Source organism: Hylobates moloch, unplaced genomic scaffold, assembly GCF_009828535.3.
Source record: "Hylobates moloch isolate HMO894 unplaced genomic scaffold, HMol_V3 SCAFFOLD_3, whole genome shotgun sequence".
In the NCBI taxonomy this organism is placed as follows: Eukaryota; Metazoa; Chordata; class Mammalia; order Primates; family Hylobatidae; genus Hylobates; species Hylobates moloch.
The window spans coordinates 29254517-29276359 of NW_026652278.1; the positions used below are offsets into that span (position 1 = coordinate 29254517).

General features: G+C 43.3%; 1 protein-coding gene across 3 annotated transcripts in view; it reads right to left on the reverse strand.

Moving 5' to 3' along the window:
* Positions 1–995: 995 nt before the first annotated feature.
* Positions 996–21843, reverse strand: part of GSTO2 (glutathione S-transferase omega 2) — a 36155-nt gene continuing 15307 nt past the window's right edge. For all 3 annotated transcript variants that reach the window (XM_032178370.2, XM_032178361.2, XM_032178379.2), the window contains exons 5-7: positions 21144–21245; positions 2749–2855; positions 996–1286 (exon numbers count right to left, since the gene is read on the reverse strand). In XM_032178370.2, coding sequence (XP_032034261.1) covers positions 1130–1286; positions 2749–2855; positions 21144–21245 — 366 coding nt within the window. In that variant the 3' untranslated portion in view covers positions 996–1129. The remainder of the gene's footprint in view (positions 1287–2748; positions 2856–21143; positions 21246–21843) is intronic.

The following is a 21843-nucleotide window of genomic DNA, read 5'->3' on the forward strand; positions in this document are numbered from 1 at the left end:
TCTTTTTCAACTTTATCCCCAGTGTGCCCCTGGGCTTGGTACACAAAGGCAACCAGAGGCATTTGTTGAGATGAATTGGAAGACAGTGTGACGCAAATCCAATGGAATGACCTTTGCTTGAGGCTGAGTTTGGGGCGTGTGTATTTTTTTAAGGCAGGATGCCGGCTATAGAACATTTTGTGAGACATCCTGAGCCCTGACAGCACCAGTGAAATTCTGACGTAGTTAGTCCTGGGTGATAAACCGGTGTTTCATTTCCTGCTTTGGAATTCTTTCCAGTCACAAGACCCTCGGTGTCTCCAGGCCCATGGCCAAAGTTTGGAGAATTACACTCATACTCGCCCACATGGACAGCGACATTCATTTGCCAAATGGAAGGTATTTAGGCTTGGAGTGTTTTCTTCTTCCTTCTCCCTCTTCTTAAGCTTTCACCAGGGAGATCTTTGTAGGGTGCCAATCTGTAGTGACAAGCATCAATCATAGGTTGACCCTGAACCTCTCAGCATCAGCATCTGCACCAATAATCTGGAGATCAAACTAGGCTGAAGGCCAAGGAGTTAGGAGGCACACAGGCTCCCAAAATGTGCTCTGACATTAGCACCAAGCACTTTCTAGAAAATAGTTAGAAGCTACAGGCTAGGCAGGCCAGGTGGCTCATGCCTGTAATCTCAACACTTTGGAGACCAAGTTGGGTGGATGGCTTGTGGCCAGGAGTTGGAGACCAGCCTGAGCAACATAGTGAGACCCTGTCTCAACAATATTTTTTTTTAAATTAGCTGGGCGTGGTGACGCGTACCTGTAGTCCTAGCTTCTCAGGAGGCTGAGGCAGGAGAATCAACTGAGCCCAGGAGTTCGAGGCTGCAGTGAGCCGTGACTGTCCCACTGCACTCCAGCCTGGGTAACGAAGCAAGATCTTGTCTCAAAAAAAAAAAAAAAAAAAAAGCAGCAGCAGCAGCTATGGGCTAGAGGAGTCAGACAAATGATTATCGGAAGAATACATTTCCTGTTTTCATTTTATTGGGAACTTCAAAGAAAAGAAAGAGAGACGGATTGATTCCCAAGACAATCCGTGATGTAGACTCCCAACAGGCTGGGGAATTCTGGACAGTTAAGGGGTGGACAGTGAGACTCAGCACAGCCCAAAGTCAAAGGCATTAGGGTTGTTCTGAAAATACAGATTCAAGAAGCCCCGGAAAATGCTCTTATCCATGAGAAGAGCGCAGACTGTGGGGTCCCACTTCATGGCTGATATCCAGAGCCGCAGGGCTGGCGTGTGGCTCACACAGCTGCAAGACAGGAAAGAAGCGTCAGCAGAGTGCAGGGGGAGGCATCAGGAAAGGGGATGCACGTTGCTTTTTAGATTTGCAAGATATTAATAATGAGTTTATTTGGGGAGTTATCTTAGTTATCTTATTATCAAGTGAGAATGATAACTTACTAGAGGAAAATCTTATTTTTGGAATAGTTGAATGTTTAGAAGTTGTTCCTTCTAATAATACAGTGAAATACTTTGGACTGATGGCTCTGGAAAATAACATGTCTGTGCTTCATTTTTTTTTGTTTGTTTTTTAATATGTATATATTTTAAAGCTTGAGAAACTTACATGTGCTTCACTGTTTGCCAACAAAAAGACAACCCTCTGAAACAAATATTCTTGGGTCATTCTCAGATTTTACTTTAGGAGATACAAAAAAAAAAGGCAAATAATTTCCAAAACATTTTTTAAATGAATAAAACAATGATGAAACCTTGAAATCATGGAGCCGACAGGGCTCTTTCAAACCTCAACCAGGATATTTAGTTCTGGGGTTTATAGAGCAATAAGCTGAAGATAATATGAGTGCATTGCCGGAAATCCAGGACTAGAAGTGAGGTTTCCTAACCTGTGATTCCATGCTCTGTCTTCAGAGGATACAGCCTTTTGTAAATTTTATGTTTGAGATTGAGTTTTAAATATCCTGACATGTCATATCTAATCTCCTTCAAAGAGAGCTGAAGTCGGAAGTGCAGGAGACAGTGGCTGGTTGGGCTCCAGCCCACAGGTTATGAAGGTGCAGACACAGTTCTGCTTCAGCAGAGCCGGATTTCCAAGTGCCAGAAATGTCCAGCACCCACCATGAGGGTGGCTTGGAATAGGGTGGACGTCCGCACACGTCCAACTTCACTGAGCTTTGAAGTAACACAGCACTGTTCTGCCCAGGAGCCTACACAGCTATTTCTTCTCCTTTAATGTCCCTGCACTTCCATACTTCCATAGGGTGTCACTGCCATTTTGTTTGTATGTTCCAATATCAAGCATATATTACTACACAAATCTTTTTTTATAACGTTATTCCTATCTGGTGGAAGATTCCTCCAGGCAATGAGACATGAGTAACGTATATGCTGTCCACTGGGGACCTGGCAGGACCAGGTGGAGGCGTTGGGCACTGTGACTGTGACTGTGACTCTCCACCTGCTCTCAGACCGGCCATGTGGGGGCGCTGGTGAGGACAGCAGGCTCTGAAGTCTGTAGGAGGCTCCTGGACTAGGGGTCTTATCTGCAGAAATGCGGGCAAAGTGTGGGTCTGAAGGTAACAGTGGAAAAGCACATGTGTTTTTAACAAGGAAGCACACACTGCGGTTTAGAAACCTGATTCGCCTCACAGACATCCTGAAACATGTCTACAGGGGGCACGCAGACCATCTTAACCATTGTTACTCAGTGTGACTCTGGGAATTTACCACTACAAGGTCAAATGTCTTACTCCAGTATCCCATACACATCCAACCGCTCAAACCAGGGCCAGAGGAGGTAATCAATCATGGATATACAGGTTCCACCAAAGAAGGTGGTGTTCTGATACTCAAGAATCTAAAAATGGAAACAAAACAAAAGCAAATAAGTTTATATATCTGCTGACATGTTTATAGACACCAAATGTAAATCTCAAATTAATTCCCAGAGAGGGAACTGAGGCCTCTATCCTTCTCCCTCTGGTTAGGAGAATGCTTCTTCTCTTTCTCTGAGGTCTCCTCTGCCTCTTTTAGGGTCACACTCCTGGCCACCTCTGTCCCTTCCCTCCTTTCAACACTAGAGTGACAGTGTGGCTCATCTGATTGAAGAAACTGGAAGAACAACCCCTACAGAGTAGCCCAGCCCCTCCCTCTTAGCCTGGAGCAGCTCCTCCATGTGCTGAGCCTTCCAAGGATAAGCTGAGCCCTGGCCAGAGGAGGCTACCCCTCAGGCCAGCACTGCCCATTGCTTGAGGACAAGGCGAGCCTCAGCCTGATGTTGAAGGCTAGCATTAGGAACCCCACTCAGGATCTCCCATTCTCCAAGATCTGCTTTATCAATAAGAAAGGGGATGCTGCCAGGCCTGGTGGCTCATGCCTGTATTCCCAGCACTTTGGGAGGCCGAGGTGGGTGGATTACCTGAGGTGGGGAGTTCGAGACCAGCCTGACTAACATGGAGAAACCCTGTCTCTACTGAAAATACAAAATTAGCCGGGCATGGTGGCGCATGCCTGTAACCCCAGCTACTGGGGAGGGTGAGGTAGGAGAATTGCTTGAACCCGCGAGGCGGAGGTTGTGCTGAGCCAAGATTGCGCCATTGCACTCCAGCCTGGGCAACAAGAGCAAAAAGTAAAAAAGAAAAAAGAAAAGAAAAAGAAAAAAAGAAAGGGGATGCTCTAATCTCCATGCCTTATTATTTTATCTTCTCAATTAATTCAAAACTAAGGCAGGAAAGAGCATCCTATTTAATAGACCCCCTCAAATTCCAACGTGTGTTCTTCTTCTTCTTTTTTTTTTTTTTTTTTTTTTAGATAGGGTCTTGCTCTGTCACCCAGGCTGGAGTCCAGTAGATCAATCACAGCTCACTGCAGCCTCAACCTCCCGGGCTCAAGCAATCCTCCCACCTCAGCCTCCCAAGTAGCTGGGATTACAAGTGCAGGCCATCATACCTGGCTGATTTTTACATTTTTTTTGTAGAGATGGGGTCTTGGGGTCTTGCCATGTTGCCCAGGGGTCTCAAATTCCTGAGCTCAAGGGATCCTCCTGTCTTGGCCTCCCACAGTGCTGGAAATACAGGTGTGAACCACTGCACCTGGCCCCCAACCCTGTGTTTCTATCACACTTTTTTTTTTCATTTGAGCTTTTCAAACTTCACATTTGTTGGCCACTCAACACTATTACTTAATGCATTAAAATAAAATTTCTCATTCCCAAATGAGACAAATCAGCCCAGGTAGATGGACTGTAAAGAAAACAAACTCTCAACAGACAGGTAGCCAAAGATGGCCCCCAAAAAGTACCTGCAAATTTAAAAAAGCAAAAGTGTTTAGCAGAGGTTATTGTTGGTACAGGTCTTCCCAAAGAGAAAAGTATGGCACGAATTACCTGGTTCAATCAAGCAAGCTACTCATTTTGACCTATATAACTCATAATCAACTCAATACTTCCCTGTAGCTATAGATCTTGATTGCTGGGCCCAGGTGAGTTGTAGAAATAAGCTATACTTGTGTTTTCATCTGGAAATATCAGGGTTCTGGTGAGGGACAGAGGGCAAAAGGACCAGAATCAAACTGTGGATTAGGGTCCTGGGGCAGGGATGGCACTGGCAGCCAGGAGACACTCAGGCTTGCTTCTTCACATGTCAGGCCAGCTTGTTGACTCCGCTGTGGGGTGATTCAGAGTTGTAGGTAAGGACGTGAGCTAGGGAGCCAGCAGACTTGGTCCTGTGCTGTGTGCTGAGCTTGACCTCTGATTCAGCATGGAACCCAGGGCAACTTACCTCCCCTGCAAGCCTCCATGTTCTCATCTGCAAAATGGTGGTCATGTTAGTGCGCACCACGGAGGTTATGGTGAGGAGTAACATCACCGTGTATGAAGAACACTCTGGCCCCACTGAGTAAATGTGAGCTCCTGTGATGAGTGGGAACACAGGCCCCTGAAGGTGACACCCACAGAAAGCAAATCCATTCCTGATAGAAAGGATCAATGGGCTCCTCCACCTGCCACCCCTTCTCAGAGGGGTTGCCCTAAAGCCTACACCTTCACACCTCCCAGTGTGGCATGGAGGAGTCCCCCTGATCATTGTCCTGGAAGTCTGAAAAAACATGTTAGGTGGCATTACCTTGTTTAAGGAAGCTAACAGAATGGCACTGAAACAGCAGAGTCTGACCAGTGAAAACTCAAAACAGAAGCTATTTATAGCCAGGTATGAATAAAATCTGATTAGAGGGGAAAGGAACAAATCATTCCATTTTTATGGATTCCAGAAGGCTCCAGACTTTATGTTCAGGAATAGATGATCATAACTCAAACTCTTATCACTGGCTTTGAAATGTGTGCCTCCAGTTTGTTATTGGACTTCATGGCACAAATCAGAACCAAATCTACACCAAGCGACTCTGGAACATCTACATAGCTCTTCTGCTTTACAGAACAGAGGTGTTCTTGGAAAAGTCTTTGTCAAAACAAACCATAAATAGACATTTAATGGAACCCATGGTGGGTCCTTTGGTAAAGTGATGAGGGAATTTTTAATTAGTAACTGATGTTTATTTAGTGTATATCTCTAAAGCTTTCCATTTACTCAAAGTAGGAGCATGCCTCTAAATATACATGATCTGATGGACACTATCAATTTATATATAAACACTCATAAAATAACCCAAGCCTTATCAAGGTACTCAGCACAATAAAAAGCTGAGATGAGCATTAGGAATAAACAGATCAGTGATCCTTCACCAGTCCCCCGCTCAGCAAATGCACATACACATTTCCCTCACATTTTCCAAATGTATCTTGAAACCACCCACTACTTGCATTTCCTAATACAGCTGCAGATTATTGAGCCCCATCCCAGACAGGTATTTCTCCACCAACTTCAAGCAGGGTAAGTCTAAAATCCCAACAGAAAAGCTGTCTTTCCCTAAACTAGCACAAAGTGCTCACTCCTTTACAGATGTAGGAGAACATCCTGGACAGGCCTCCCTGGAGGTTTGCTGAAGTCCTCAGGACTCTCGATAGGAGAGTTCCCTTCTGTGCAAACCTGGAACCTTCCAGACATGTAAAATTACTTTTTCCCCTTAAGAATCCTGGAAAATTGGGACTGGAAGGACCCCTGAAACTCACCTAAGTGTGACCTCCTCATTTCACCATTTATTTCTACCATGATCATTACACAAAGGATTAGTAGTGTAAAAATGTGCACTACATACTAAATATGAAAAATAATAAAACGCTATAATCAGGGAAAACGCAAGATGGAACAGAAGGGCAAAAACCAGGAAGGAAAACAGTATCAAGATATCATGTCCTGGGTCCTGCAGAGTTCCTTCAATAAAGCCTTGAATTTGACTCTTGAGTTTCCTGGCAGCCAAAGGGGAGAGGAAAACATGCTGGTGATGTGATTCTTGTCTCCCGTGGGGAAGTACAGGGGAGCCTTGCTGTGCAGAGGAGGAAACCCAGTCCCAGGGAGGTTAACGGGCTCTCTGGTTTGCACCGGAACTAACACACATATCACATTTTCCTAATTCTCAGACTAGTGTCAACCCTGTGTCATTCAATTTCAAATATGTATTTTTAGACTCTAATGAAAAGCTTCCTCAAATTGCTTGAGCCAAGGAGTGTGAGACCAGCCTGAGAAACATGGTGAAACCCCATCTCTACAAACAATACGAAAATTAGCTGGACGTGGTGGTGACGCCTGTAGTCCTAGTGATGCCTGTAGTCCTAGTTGCTAAGGAGGCTGAGGTGGAAGGATCGCTTGAGGCTGGGAGGTCAAGGCTGAAGTAAGCTGTGAGCATGCCACTGCACTCCAGAGCAAGACCTTGTAGAAAAAAAAAAAAAATTGGCCAGGCGCAGTGGCTCACGCCTGTAATCACAGCAATTTGGGAGGCCGAAGTGGGCAGATCACTTGAGCCCAGAAGTTTGAGACCGGCCTGGGCAACAGTGTGAGACTCCATCTTAAAATAAATAAATAAACAAAACAAAATAAAAATATAGAAGCTTCCTCAAGTCTCTTGTGAATTCTTTTCTGTAAGAATGAAAAAGAATACCATGACTTGATATCTTGATATGGTTTTCCTTCCTGTTTTTTGACCTTCTGTTCCAGCTTTAAATTTAAGTAACAGAAAAAAGCTTGGAACCAGCAAACTCTGAAAGCTCCTCCTTCTCTACAGCCAAGGATTGGTTCGGCTCTGAGCTTCTCTGTGAAAAGAATTTCCTCCTTAGTCTCACCCTTTCATGCTCTCTGAATCAGAAGCTCAAGCCAAAGCAACTGACAGAGGGATGAGACATTCCAACACAGTCATGATGAAAGAGCTTATCAGAATTCTCTCCTTCCTGTTTTATTCCACTGATGAGCAGATCTTCAGGCAACTTTACTAAAATAGTTCTTTCTTGTACTCAATTTAAAACAAGTCCCTTGCATTTACCCCTCTGAAAAAATTTTAGGATAGAGGCAGAGGCAAAATAAACTGACAGACTTAACATCCAATATCTTGTCTTTCTTAAGTGTTTTATCATCAGAAATGGAATGAGAAATGGGTGTTAGATCTAGATCCACTTAGCAGTAGTTATGTTAATATCCAATCCGTCCTTTTAAAGAATTCTATGTTGAGTTCTCCCACCTGATTATATATCATATATAAAGATACAGCCAGGCATGGTGGCTCATGCCTGTAATCCCAGCACTTTGGGAGGCTGAGGTGGACCGATTGCTTGAGCCCAGGAGTTCGAGACCAGCCTGGGCAACATAGCAAAACCCCGTCTCTACAAAAAAACTAACTGGGCATCATGGTGTGTGCCTGCAGTCCCAGCTACTTGGGAGGCTGAGCCTGGGAGGTAGAGGCTGAAGTAGGCAGTGATCACGCCACTGCACTCCAGCCTAGGTGACAGAGTGAGACCCTGTCTCAAAAAAAAAAAAATATATATATATATATATATTGGTGGTCAGATGCTGTGGCTTACACCTGTAATCCCAGTGCTTTGGAAGGTCAAAGTGGAAGGATCTCTTGAGGCCAGGAGTTCAAGACCAGCCTGGGGCACATAGTGAGGCCTTGTGTCTACAAAAAATAAAAAAGTTAGCCGGGTGTAGCAGTGCCCAGGAGTTTGAGGCTGCAGTGAGCTATGATCACATCACTGCCCTCCAGCCTGGGCAACACACACAGCAAGACCCCGTCTCAAAAGACAAAAAAAAAAAAGATATTGGCCATTCTTAATGTTGAATAGCTTCCCTCACAATGGCATCCCTCCCTTTCAGAACCACTGTCTTTTGTATGAACAAGCAAAGCAAAATAGCCTACTTAGAAAGCGTTTTTCTTCAAAGACCCCAGATATCCCCCATAAGGCTTCTACAAATGGCAGGGGAGGGAACTGAGGCTCTAGCTTCTAGGCCTCAGATTTTCTGAAAACATTGACACATTTTCAATTCAGGCTTAAGAGTTCAAGAGGTTTGTTGGAGTCTTTAGTACAATAGAAGAGCACCTTTCTAATGCAAACATGGTACCTTCCAGACACGTAAAATTACTTCCCCTTTAGTATGATAGATATTTTGCAGAAAGGTGTTTGACCTTCTGGAATATTAGAAAAATCTATTTTAAAATGTTTTGTTCTCCAGTTCACTGAAAAATAAGACTACGGACGCGATGCAAATGAAGAGGAAGGGACTGCTTGGTAGGACGGGGGTGCACTGTTCCCACGCCCTGCACGCGAGAAGCCTGGCTGGAAAGGCACCTCATCTTCTGCGAGGGCCTCTCGGGCGCCCCCAGAGGGACGAAGGAGAACGTCAGCGTTTTGAGGTGCGCCCTGGAACACAAGGGGAAGGAGGAAGCGTGCGGGGCTCCCCCTGCTGGCCATCAGTGCGAGGCGCGTCGGCCACGGCTCCCCAAGATCTTTCAACTGGAGGATGAAGAAATCTGCAAAGTTTTCGCGAGAGAAGCAAGATCATTAGGAGAAGCGAATCCCAGACATCTCCAAACCAGGCATTCGAGAGAGCTCCAGTCTTCAACTCTTTGGTTCAGCCTCAATAACTGAGCTTCAAACCTTGAAAGCGGCCACCTCACCTTCACCACCATCTACACCATTGCCAAGAAATCCCAGGCCCCCAATCTCGAAACAGTGTGGTGGCTCCCAGTGGGGGCTGCTGTACTTGCTGGAGGAGGAAGAAAGAGTTTTTCCTCATGAAAATCGTTCTGAAAATGCAGAAGTCATCCCCTGCTCTCTGCCCCCCAAAAAAGCAGAAGCCATCCTCCACCCTCTGTGGCCCCTAAAAAGACACAAAGCAACACGCCAGTACATCAGCAATACTGGCCCTTTTCCAGAAGCAGCGGAAAAGTACTCAACTCCAGGGCAGAAATATTTCATTAATTTTATTTTTTGTCGGCACATAGTAGGTGTATATATTTATGGGGTACATGAGATATTTTGGTCCAGGCATGCAGTGTGAAATAAGCACACTATAAAGAATGGGGTATCCACTCCCCCAAGCATTTATCCTTTCAATTACAAACAACCCAATTACACTCTTTAAGTTATTTTTAAATGTGCAATTAAGTTATTATTGACTATAGTCACCATGTGGTGCTATCAGATAGTAGGTCTTATTCATTCTTTCCATGCTTTTTGTACCCATTAACCATCCCCACCTCCCTGCCAGCTCACGCTACCCTTCCTAGCCTCTGCTAACTATCCTTCTACTCTCTATGTTCATGAGTTCAATTGTTTTGATTTTTAGGTTCCACAAATAAGTGAGAACATGTGATGTTTGTCTTTCTGTTCCTGGCTTGTTTCACTTAACGTGATCTCCAGTTCCATCCATGTTGTTGCAAATGACAGGATCTCATTCTTTTCATGGCCAAATGGGTACTCCATTGTGTATATGTACTACATTTTCTTTTTTCTTTTTTCTTTTTTTTTTTGAGACAGAGTGTCACTCTGTCACCCAAGTTGGAGTGCAGTGGTGTGATCTCAGCTCACTGCAACCTCTGCCTCCCAGCTTCAAGCAATTCTCCTGCCTCAGCCTCCTGAGTGGCTGGGATTCCAGGCATGCACTACCATGCCAGCTAATTTTTGTATTTTCAGTAGAGACGGGGTTTCACCATGTTGGCCAGGCTGGTCTCGAACTCCTGACCTTAAGTGATCTGCTAGCCTTGGCCTCCCAAAGTACTGGGATTACAGGAGTGAGCCACCACACCTGGCCTGTATCACATTTTCTTTATCCATTCCTCTATTCATGGACACTTAGGTTGCTTTCAAATCTTAGCTATTATAAACAGTGCTGCAACAAACATAAGGGTCCAGGTATCTCTTTGATATACTGATTTCCTTTCTTTTGGGTGTGTACCCAGCAGTGGGATTGCTGGATCATATGGTAGCTCAATTTTTAGTGTTTTGAGGAACCTCCAAACTGTTCTCCGTAGTGGTTATACTAATTTACATTCCCGCCCCAGTGTACGAGGGTTCCCTTTTCTCCACATCCTCACCAGTATTTGTTATTGCCTGTCTTTTGGATGTAAGCCATTTTAACTGGGGTGAGATGATATCTCATTGTAGTTTTGATTTGCCTTTCTCTGATGATCAATGATGCTGAGCACCTTTTCATATGTCTGTTTGCCATTTGTGTGTCTTCTTTTGAGAAATGTCTGTTCAAATCTTTTGCAGGGCAGAAATGTTTTGAGTTCATAAAAGATAAATGGAGGTTCTTAAGATTTCAAATCTCAGATCTCTGCTAAAATGATATAGCTGAGGCTGAGCTAACCATGTGATGACCCAGTTCCCTGTAAAACAAACCTAGGGTGTGGAACAAACCTAGGGCATATTTAAGACCATTTTCTCCTCTGGGAAGGAGCCTTAGAGGGAGGACCTGCAGCAGAACATGCCCCTCCTGCTGCCCATCAGTTATGACCTAGATTCCCCATGAAGGTGCAGAATACAACTTGTCAAAATTTGGGGATTAAAGAACCACTCTGAAAATTCTATGCTGGCATCCTTTTAATGAGCTTAATTCTTATCTTCAAAATATATTTGTGGGGCTGGGTGTGGTGGCTCACACCTTTTATCCTAGTATTTTGGGGGACCAAGGTGGAAGGATCGCTTGAGCCCAGAAGTTCGAGACCAGTCTGGGCAACATGGCAAAATCCTGTCTCTACAAAAAATACACAGAATTAGCCAGGCATGGTGGTGCCTGTAGTCCTAGACACTCAGGAGGCTAAGGTAGGAAGATCACCTGAGCCCGAGAGGTCGAGGCTGCAGTGAGCCATGATCATGCCACTGCACTCCAGCCTGAGTGACAGAGTGAGACCCTGTCTCAAAAACAAAAAACAAAAACTAAAACAAATCACAATATATTTGTAAGATAGTGTGGGGGAAAATCTAGGAGGGTAAAGCTTGACCAGTCAAATGTCTCTAAAGTGATTGGTGGTAGATGAAAATACAAATACAAGTCTCTGAAGTGGGGAGAGGACTTCCTACACATAAAACAGTGGAGGAAATCATAGCAGGAAAGCCTTATAGCACAATACTTTCAAATGCTGTACTTCCACATGTAAAAATATATAAGCCAAATTAAAAGTCAAAAGAAAACGAAAATGTGTTTTAAAACCAGTCAAATATCTTTTCTATACAAGGAACGCTTTAAAAGGAACTTTTACAAATCAACGAAGAAAATTAGTAAGACTCTGATGGCCAGATAGGCAAAGCCCCTGAACTGAACAGACAAATTCTACAAGACCAGGAGCAAGAGATGACATACTTCGGGGAAAACCTTCCACTTCCCTGGCAATCAAAGAAATATGCATTAAGTCAATAATGAGGAACTATAGTGTATCTCCACAGCAAATATTATTCAACAAACAAATATCTTTTTGAATGAACTCTGCCACCAATGAAAAGGAGATAGGGCAAAGAGCATTTTCACATACTGCTGGTGAGGGGCAAACAACACAAGTCTTTTGGGAAGCAATTTAGTGAAACACAGTCCAAGCCTCCAACGTGCTCATTATACCCTTTGATCTGATCATTCCATTCCTGAGAGTCCAGCTTAAGAACATATTCTAAAATAGAGAAAATGCTTTTTATGCAAAGAAGCTGATGTTCCCTGCAGCACCGTTCAAAATGGTAAAGGACTGAAAACCATCTAAACACTCCTAATTAGTGCGCTGGATAAATAACTTTATGGTTTTAAACATGGCAAAGTATGCAGACATTAAAAGTGTTTTTGGCCGGGCATGGTGGCTCATGCCTGTAATCCCAGCACTTTGGGAGGCTGAGGCAGACGGATCACGAGGTCGGGAGATGGAGACCATCCTGGCTAACATGATGAAACCCCATCTCTACTAAAAATACAAAAAGAAATTAGCCGGGCGTGGTGGCGGGTGCCTGTAGTCCCAGCTACTCGGGAGGCTGAGGCAGGAGAATGGCGTGAACCCGGGAGGTGGAGCTTGCCGTGAGCCGAGATAGCGCCACTGTACTCCAGCCTGGGAGACAGAGCGAGACTCTGTCCCCCAAAAGAAAAAAAAAAGTGTTTTTTCTACTTTTAAAAATTACATATTTAATATAGAAATACATTCCCATCATTAAAAAAAATCAGACACAGAAAATAGTGTAAAAGGCAAAATCTTCCCTCCCCATCCCTGCCCTTAACCACTTTTCTTACCCACCCCAATTCTAATCAGTCCCCTTCCCAGTGTGAGACACTAACAGGTGGTGGATGTGTTTCTCTCTAGATACTTTTCTAGCCACTTATTTACATGTATGTGCACACCTGCATGGCTCAGTTTTGTTTTCTTCTACTAAAATGGGATCATACCACCTGTATTACTGTGTGATTCATTTAATATTTCTAGGCAATCTTTTAATGCCAGTACACATAGATTTACCTCATTCATTTTCAGCCGTTCCACAGAATTCCACAAGACAGACATGATTTGCTTAACCACTCACCATCTAATGAATATTGTTTCCTAATTTGTCGTCATCACAAATAATGCTGCTGCTCTAAGAAACACTCTTATACATGTAAATAAGCATTTACAGAGTTTATAAAAATTGGCCAGGTGTGGTGGCTCACACCTGTAATCCCAACATTTGGGAGGCCAAGACAGGTGGGTCACCTGAGCCCAGGAGTTCGACACCAGCCTGGGCAACAGAAGCAGACCCTGTCTCTACAAAAGTTAAAAAGAAAACTAGCTAGGTATGGCGGCACATGCCTGTAGTCCCGGCTACACAGGAGACTGAGTTGGGAGGCTCCCTTGAGCTCAGGAGTTGGAGGCTGCAGTGAGCCGTGATTGCACCCTGCATTCCAGCCTGGGCAACAGAGTAAAACCCTGTCTCAAAATAAAATGGCAGGGGGTATGGGGAATATTTACATCATAATAGTAACGAAGTTTCAACTACATAAAATATACATAGCAGAAAAGCACAGAAAACAAAAACAAAAAAGTCCCCAAGATAATAACAATGGTTGTTTCTGTGTGGTGGGATTATAATTTTTTTCCTTAGTTTCTATGTTTTCCTGTATTTTCCAAATTCTCTCTAATGAACAAGTATTACTTTATAATTGGAGAAGAGTAAAATTAATTTTTAAATAATAAGAATAATTATTATTCTATTATTTATGTGACAGAAAAGGGTATATCAGAAGGCTATTGAAAGAAGTACAGCAAATATTAGTTTACCTAGAAAGCAGCTGTCAGAATTGGATGATGAATGAAGTAACCGAACTAGCAACAGCACTAATACACTTAACGAGGAATCCTGAGTCAGGGATAACCAGTTCCCAAGTGTGAAAGAATGGTGGTTACAACTAAAATGGCATGTTAGTAAACATGCTAAATCAGCTAGCAAATCCAAGAGAAATAACAACGTATATTCATGCAAAAACCTGCACAGTGTTCACAGCAACATTATCCATATTAGTTCCAAGAGTGGAATCTTCCCAGATGTGGATAAACAAAATGTGCATATTCACACATGGAATATTATTTAGCCATAAAAAAGAATGAAGGATGAACCTTAAGAACACTACGGTATGTGAAAACAGCTCATGAAACGCTACATGTTGTATGATTCCACTTATATGAAGTGTCTAGAATAAGTCAATCCATAGAGACTGAAAGCAGATTAGTGGCTGCATACAGCCACGGGGATTGAGAAGAAATGGAAAATGACAGCTTATGAGTGAGCAGTTTCTCTGGGGGATGATAAAAAACACTCTGAAATTAAATACTGGTGATAGTTGCACAACTCATTTAATATACTAAAAGCCGGTGAATTGTACACTTGAAAAGGGTGAATTTTGTGGCATATGAATTATATCTCAATAACTCTGTTACTAAAAATAGCTGGTAAAAATGAATTTAGTTTGTAGACATGTTAACTTAGATGATAAAAAATTTAGCTTGTAGTCTACTATATATAAAAGGATACAGAAAATTTTTTCGGTGACGAATTAACCAGGTATAAACTTTCTTTCTTTCCTATCCTGGTGATATCAAAGGAGAAACAATTAAACAATATATAAATAATTTCATCACTGGAAATTAATAAAAATTAAGAAAGAGCAAAAGCAATACTAAACCAAGACAATATAATCTAACTTGAATAAATGTCTTTTTTGATGGGAAGAAAGAATAGATAAAAAATTAAGATTACCAGGTGCACTGGCTCATGCCTGTAATCATAGCACTTTGGGAGGCTGAAGTGGGAGGATCACTTGAGCCTAGGAGTTCAAGACCACCCTGAGCAACATAGTGAGACCTCGTCTTTACAAAACATTAAAACAAATAAAAACAAAAACAAAACAGTTGGGCATGGTGGCCTGAAACTGTGGTCCCAGCTACTCGGGAGGTTGGGGTGAGAGAATCACTTGAGCCCAGGAGGTTGAGGCTGCAGTGAGCCGTGACTGTGTCACTGCACTGCAACGTGGGTGATAGAGTGTGACCCTGACTCAAAAAAATAATTATAGTAACAATTAAGATAATGGAGGCAGACTCGGTGGCTTGAGCCTGTAATCCCAGCTACTTGGGAGGCTGAGGTGGAAGTACTGCTTGAGCGCAGGAGCTCAAGACGACAGTGAGCCATGACTGTGCCACTGCACTCCAACCTGGGCAATAGAGAGAGACCCCCATCTCTAAAAGAGGAAAAGAAAATAAAATAATTTAAAAATTAAGATTATGGGCGAAATTTAGAATCAATAAAGTATTTAACTACAGATGCTCCTGGGTGATGCACACATAATTTATGCAAATTCCACCTCATGCAAACTGCTACACATAACGCACATGATCAAATTTGGCAATGCGGGAAACTCTGCATGGAAATGCAAAGTGAAGCACTTCAAGGCAGGTGGTTGAATGACAAGAAGCAAAATCATAAAGTGCCCTGTGGCCGCAGGCAGACGAAGTCTTCAGTTGCTGGGCCAGGTCTCATCCCTCAGGGCTATTTCAGCATTATTTATGTTATCCCCTCCCCACTCTCCTTTATGGAGCTCTGATGATGAGGAAGAAAGGACCAAGCAATAGTCAGAGCGCAGAACCAATTCATAAGCCACGAACACTTTCTAGATTTAAAGCAAAACTCCAAAGCCTCAAGGAAATCTGACCAAATCCTACCTTTCACTGCACTTGGATTTGATTTGACTACTTCCATAATGAAAATATTTTTGGAAGGCACAGATAAAAAGTTACACCAAGAGGTCCTGCCACATTTAAATCCACAAAGATCAAATGAAGCCTGGCTCAAGTCCCATTCTGAAATGGGAAAGTCAATACCCAAAAAAGAATAAAACTAAAAAATGTGTGCTGCTTAGAGTAATGATTCAGTAAGGGCTAGAAAATCTGCTTGAAGACATAAAGTGCAGCAAGACAAGACAAGTGTCATAGTTTTAAAACTCATGCCAATGTTCAGAACAGGAAAGCCAGTGAGCAGGCTGCTAGTTTGATAATAAAAGTGGCAGTAATATATCTCAAAGAATTGTAAAAGATATTAGAGAAAAAGGTGGTTATATAACAAGCACAATAAATCTTTGATTTTGATGGAACTTAATTTTTTTTTTCTTGGAGACAAAGTCTCACTCTGTCACTCAGGCTGGAGTGCAGTGGCATGATCATAGCTCACTGCAGCCTTGACCTCCTGGACTCAAGTGGTCCTCCCACCTCAGCCTCCCAAGTAGCAGGGACCATAGGTGTGCATCACCACATCCAACTAATTTTTGTATTTTTTGTAGAGATAAGGTTTTGCCACATTGTCCAGTCTTGTCTCAGACTCCTGGGCTCAAATGATCTGCCCACCTCAGCCTCCCAAAGTGCTGGGATTACAGGCATGAGCCACTGAACCCACCTGAAACTAGATTTAAAAAACAAACAAGCAAACAAAAAAACAAGCAAAAAAAAAAAAACCAAAACTTGGAAAGTTAGACAAGGCAGTTATTTCAAAAGAAGAAAGTGTCAGAGTTTAAGGCCACAAAAGGTTAACTGAGCCTTCTGTTTAAGGACAACATAGCAGAAGATTATGCATGAAATCTTAGCTTGCTTATCACTCAGAAAGACAAACAGTATTTAATATATTTTTAGCTCACAAAAAATCCTGATTGTGCAAAACCATGTGAAAGAGTTGCATAAATCAGGGGATCCTCTCTATAAGAATTATTCTGGGCCGGGCGCGGTGGCTCACACCTGTAATCCCAGCACTTTGGGAGGCCGAGGCGGGTGGATCACGAGGTCAGGAAATCGAGACCACGGTGAAACCCCGTCTCTACTAAAAATACAAAAAATTAGCTGGGCGCAGTGGCGGGCGCCTGTAGTCCCAGCTACTCCGGAGGCTGAGGCGGGGACTTCAGTGAGTGGCCATGATCCCACCTGGGGACAGGCGATCCGTCTCAAAAAAAAAAAAAAAAAAAAAAAAAAAAAGAATTATTCTGATAAATTCAATTCATAGAACTCTGGAAAAAATTTTTGCATTTAAGGAGGATTGATAATTCAATCTTGGTCATGTTTTCAGTTTTAATATTCTTTGTTTGTTTGTTTGTTTGTTTGTTTCTGAAACAGAGTCTTGCTGTGTCACCCAGGCTGGAGTGCAGTGGCATGATCATAGCTCATTGCAAGCTCAAACTCCTGAGTTCAAGAGATGCTCCCACCTCAGCCTCTAGAGAAGCTGGGACTACAGACCTGCACCACCATGACTAGTTCATTTTTTTATTTTTAGTAGAGACATGGTCTTACTGTGTTGCCCAGGCTGGTCTTGAACTCCTGGCCTCAAGTGATCCTCCCTCCTTGGCCTCCCAAAGTACCTGGATTACAAGTGTGAGCCACCACGCCCAGCCACAGTTACAATTCTTGCTAACATTCTATGGGACTAAACCACATTCAAACCTGTTAGGACAATGTGGAATACTCAGTGGTCCTTAAATAGCATCAGTGAAAGCTACCTACACCAAGGCTGGTTAGTGAAAGCTACCTATATAGAGGCTGGTTAACAACGGTGTTTCTGGGGCTCAGTTATTGAAGATAAAGTGAAATTTGTTATTCAGTGACATGCTGGAGCTGCCCACATCTTTTGCCAGCTCTTGAGTTTAGAAATAGCACATTGGTAGCTCAAAATTAGCCTTGACGGAAGTATTTACACCACCCAAATCAGCAAATGCTATAAATCAGTGCTTTTTCTTTTTCTTTCTCTTTTAAGAGAAAATTGATTGTTAAACATTTATCACCACACCACTAACGACATTCCTAAACTCTCTGGTTAAAGCTCCTAGCCCATAAAACCATTCCAAAGGTCCAGTAGAGACCATACATTGCTCTTCTAAGCTCTGCTCACATATGAAGGTCCCATCAACACCTCAAATTTGACAAAATGTGTCTTCCCTCAAACTCTTAGTGAAAAGCATCACATTTACCGGCCACAAACTTGGAAACCATCCTTGATAACTCCTACTCCTTCCTCAGATTTCATCTCATCTTAGTTCCTCAAAATCTCTCTAATTAAATCTCCCTCTCCAACCCTCTTTAGTGGGGTCCTCTTTGTCCCTTCCCAGTCCCTCCTCTTGGACACTCTAATCCATCCTCTACACTCTTGCTGGGCTGAACTTCTTCTTTTTTTTTTGAGATAGGGTTTCACTGTGCTGTCCAGGCTGGAGTGCAGTGGTGCAATTATAGCTCACTGCAGCTTCAGCCTCCTAGGCTCTGGTGATCCTCTCACCTCAGCCTCCCAAGTACCTAGGACAACAGGCATAAGCCACCATGCCAAGCTAACATTTTGTATTTTTTAAAGAGACGGAGTTTTGCCACGTTGACCAGGGTGGTCTCAAACTTCTGGGCTCAAGCGATTCTTCTGCCTTGGCTTCTCAAAGTGCTGGGATTACAGGCATGAGCCACTGTGCTCAGCTGGGCTGAATACTTTTTCTTTTCTTTTTTTTTTCTTTGAAACAGAGTCTCACTCTGTTGCCCAGGCTGGAGTGCAGTGGCACAGTCTTGGCTCATGGCAACCTCCCCATCCTGGGTTCAAGTGATGGGCTGAATACTTTTGAAAGCAGGAAGGAGTACACCACTCTCCTGCTTGACAGGCTTCAATTACTCACCATCAACTCTGAAATAAAGTGCAAATCCCTGGGCAGAGTGGAAAAGGCCTTTTAGCATTTGACTCTGGTCCACCCTCCACATTCGCCTCTTACCAATCACTCCCTTGCTGCCAACCCCTCACTGATTATTGTTGCTGAACACACCAGGCTCTCACCCTTGTGCCTCTAATTCATCCTAAAAGTCAACAGAGGCATTATCTACCCCCACAGACCAGCCTTCTTGTATGCATGTCTCCAGCCTAGCACTCAACACACCCAGGTTTTAAATGGGCTTAACAGGCTATCTCCCTGTCCAGGCTTTGAGCCCCTTGAGGGCCTTTAATTTTTTTTATTCCTAGTACCTAGTTCTGAGCCTTTACAGACAGGCCACTCCAATTTGCAAAACAGGACTAGTACCATTTGTACCTGAGAAGATTGTCGGAAAGACTGAATAAGATGATGTATGCAAAGTATCTGCAGAATGATTCATGGCACAAAATACTGGTTCATTTGCCCTGGAAAAGACCCCCGATTGAAGAACTGTATCTCCATCATAACCCTATACTTTCATCTAGCAATCTGTAATTTAAAAAGTTCATCCATCATCCAAATGGAGGTAGAGGGGAAACTGAGGAAAATGTTTCAATTACTGTATCGTAGAATTCAAAGGTTTTTTTTTTTTTCCCAGCTCCTTTCCCTGGTCCCGTATTTGTTTATCTGTGAGAAGGTAACCAGGCATGATGGGGTCCATTCAGCTGATCTTTAAAATGGACTATAAATTCTCTATTCGCAAGATTTTCGAACTTCTTTTTTAAAGCAGCAGCTCTCCTCTCTCCCCAAATGCCATCTTCTTAGATGTCAGGTTGAACATGGTGGTTAAAGGCAGTGCTGACCTGAGTGAAGCAGTGTCTGGAACAATCTACCAGGCCTCCACTCGCTGGGCAGTCCCCTGCAGAACCCAGAGGCTCTGAGGAACACACATTTCAAAATAATCCCTCATTTTACACATGGGAAAACCAAGGCCCAGAGAGGTACAGAACATTGCCCAAGGTTCTGGAATTCAGTGAAGCCAAGCCTAAGATCCAAGATTCTTTCCACCACATCATACGGCCTCCTTGGGGTCAAGGCCACAGTTGGTGACCTCAGGACAAAAGGCTGACATTTCCTACACATGACCATTCGTCATCCATAAATACTTAATTGTACAAATTTGAGATAGGCAACTGGAAATATCAATACATTTAATCTGTTTCCACTTGATAAAGGTCAAATGGAAGAGTATTAATAACCAGTCTTCCCTTAAGGGGAAAAAAATTGTATTCTCTGGCTGCCAATAGAGGAACCACCTACCCATAAGGTGAATTTATCAGTTTCTGGAGCAAAAATAAAGGAAGTAAAAGAACCGCCTTCCTGATTATTCTAGAAGTACAGGATAAGTAGCTCCATTACTGCCAGGTTAATGAAGGATCTACTGGCAAAGAGTGTTCCTGCCACCGCACCCATTTTCCCCTTCTTCCTTAATTACAGACCCCTGATTCAGGGTATCCCAGCTAAAAGACTGTATTTCCCAGCTTTCTCTAAGATAGTTATGACACCACAACTAAGTTCCGGCCAATGAAATGTAAATTGCCATTGAGTAGAATTTCTGGTAGGATTTAAAGCCCTTTAAAGGGGCATGGCCATTTGCCATTTTTTCTTTATATTCTCCTTTTCAGAGCCTGGAACTTGGATGTGATGGCTGCAGTGACAGCAGCTATCTTGTTATTTTGAGGATGATACCCTTGTACTAAGTCATGCTAAGGATGACAGAGCCCATCAAGAGAAAAAGCTTCAGTTCCTGATAACGTCATGAAGAAGCCATCAAGATAGGCCTGAACTGACTACCTCTGGCTTTTTTTTTTTTTTTTGTCAGTCCTACTTACTCTGTTGCCCAGGCTAGAGTGCAGTGGTGCAATCATGGCTCACTGCAGCTTTGACCTCCCAGACTCAAGCAATCCTCCTGCCTCAGCCTCCTAAGTAGCTGGGACTACAGGTATACATCATTATGCCTGGCTAATTTTTAAAATTATTTTTGTAGAGGAGGGGTCTTGCTATGTTGCCTAGGCCGGTCTTAAACTCCTGGGCTCAAGTGATCCTCCCGCTTCAGCCTCCCCAAGTGCTAGGATCACAGGTGTGAGCCACCATATGTGTGAGAATAAACCCTTATAATATGTGAGAAAGAATGTTATGTGAGAGAGTAAACCCTTCCAACATGAATTTACAGTAGTTAGACTTCAGCAGCCAAACACAACCCCTAATCTTTACAGACCTTGACCTCACTGGCAGAAGCTACAGAAGCCATGCAGAGCTACTTAGGGAGATGGGGTGACTCTGGGAAAGGAAGCAATTCATGGCATGTCCTCCCCAACTCCTCATCAGATTTTCCAGAATAATTCCAGACCAGGTTAGAGGAGGGCAAACATGCAATCGGATGATCAGAAGTCTGACTTATCAAAGGCAGAAAGAATAAGCCTGTGAAAGCCGGTGTCAGAGTGACCAGGTTAGCGACCCTGCCTAGCTTCCTCCATTGTAGCTGACCAGGAGAGGGACCCCTTTTTTACCTCTTCCAGGTTGCTGAATTCTTGACGCAGGGCTGCCTTCAGATCAGTGCATTTTCTCCCACATCTCAACGCTACCAGGCACTCCTTGGTCAAATGTGGGACCTAATCAGAGGACACAGGTTCTCAGTGGAGAAGTTTGTGGAAACTTCCAGTTCCTGCTCTGCCTGAAAAGGCAGCAAAGCTTTGTAACTCCAGCCTAACAGGGCAACACCCACATCAGACCCCCCAGCTCCCTGTGAGGGGCACTAGGTTATCTCTGTGGTTCCAGTTCTCAGTAGGGATCTACTTCTTATAGTACCCTGGGAAAACAGGGTGCTTTAGGAGGGTTTCTCTAGTGCTCCTTACTTGATCAGCTGCTTCCATGCTATATATTCTTAGATGGGACACTCAACCTCTCTAAGCCTCAGTGTTCTCATCCGAAAAATGGATACAGTACCAGTACCCACTTCAAAGTGCAGATGGATTAAATGAGTTAGCTCCTACAAAGTAATTAGGACAGTGCCTGGCACATCATAAGTGCTCGATACATGTCAGCTGTTAATATCATTGAGGTTTTTAAAAATTCCTTTTCAAAAACATCATCTTAAAATTTCTCCATTCTTTTTTCTTTCATTGTCAAAGCTGCCACCATTTATCTATTCTTCACATTTCCTGGACAGCAGGCACTCTTATGCCTCTAAAGAGCATCACTGGCCAGGCT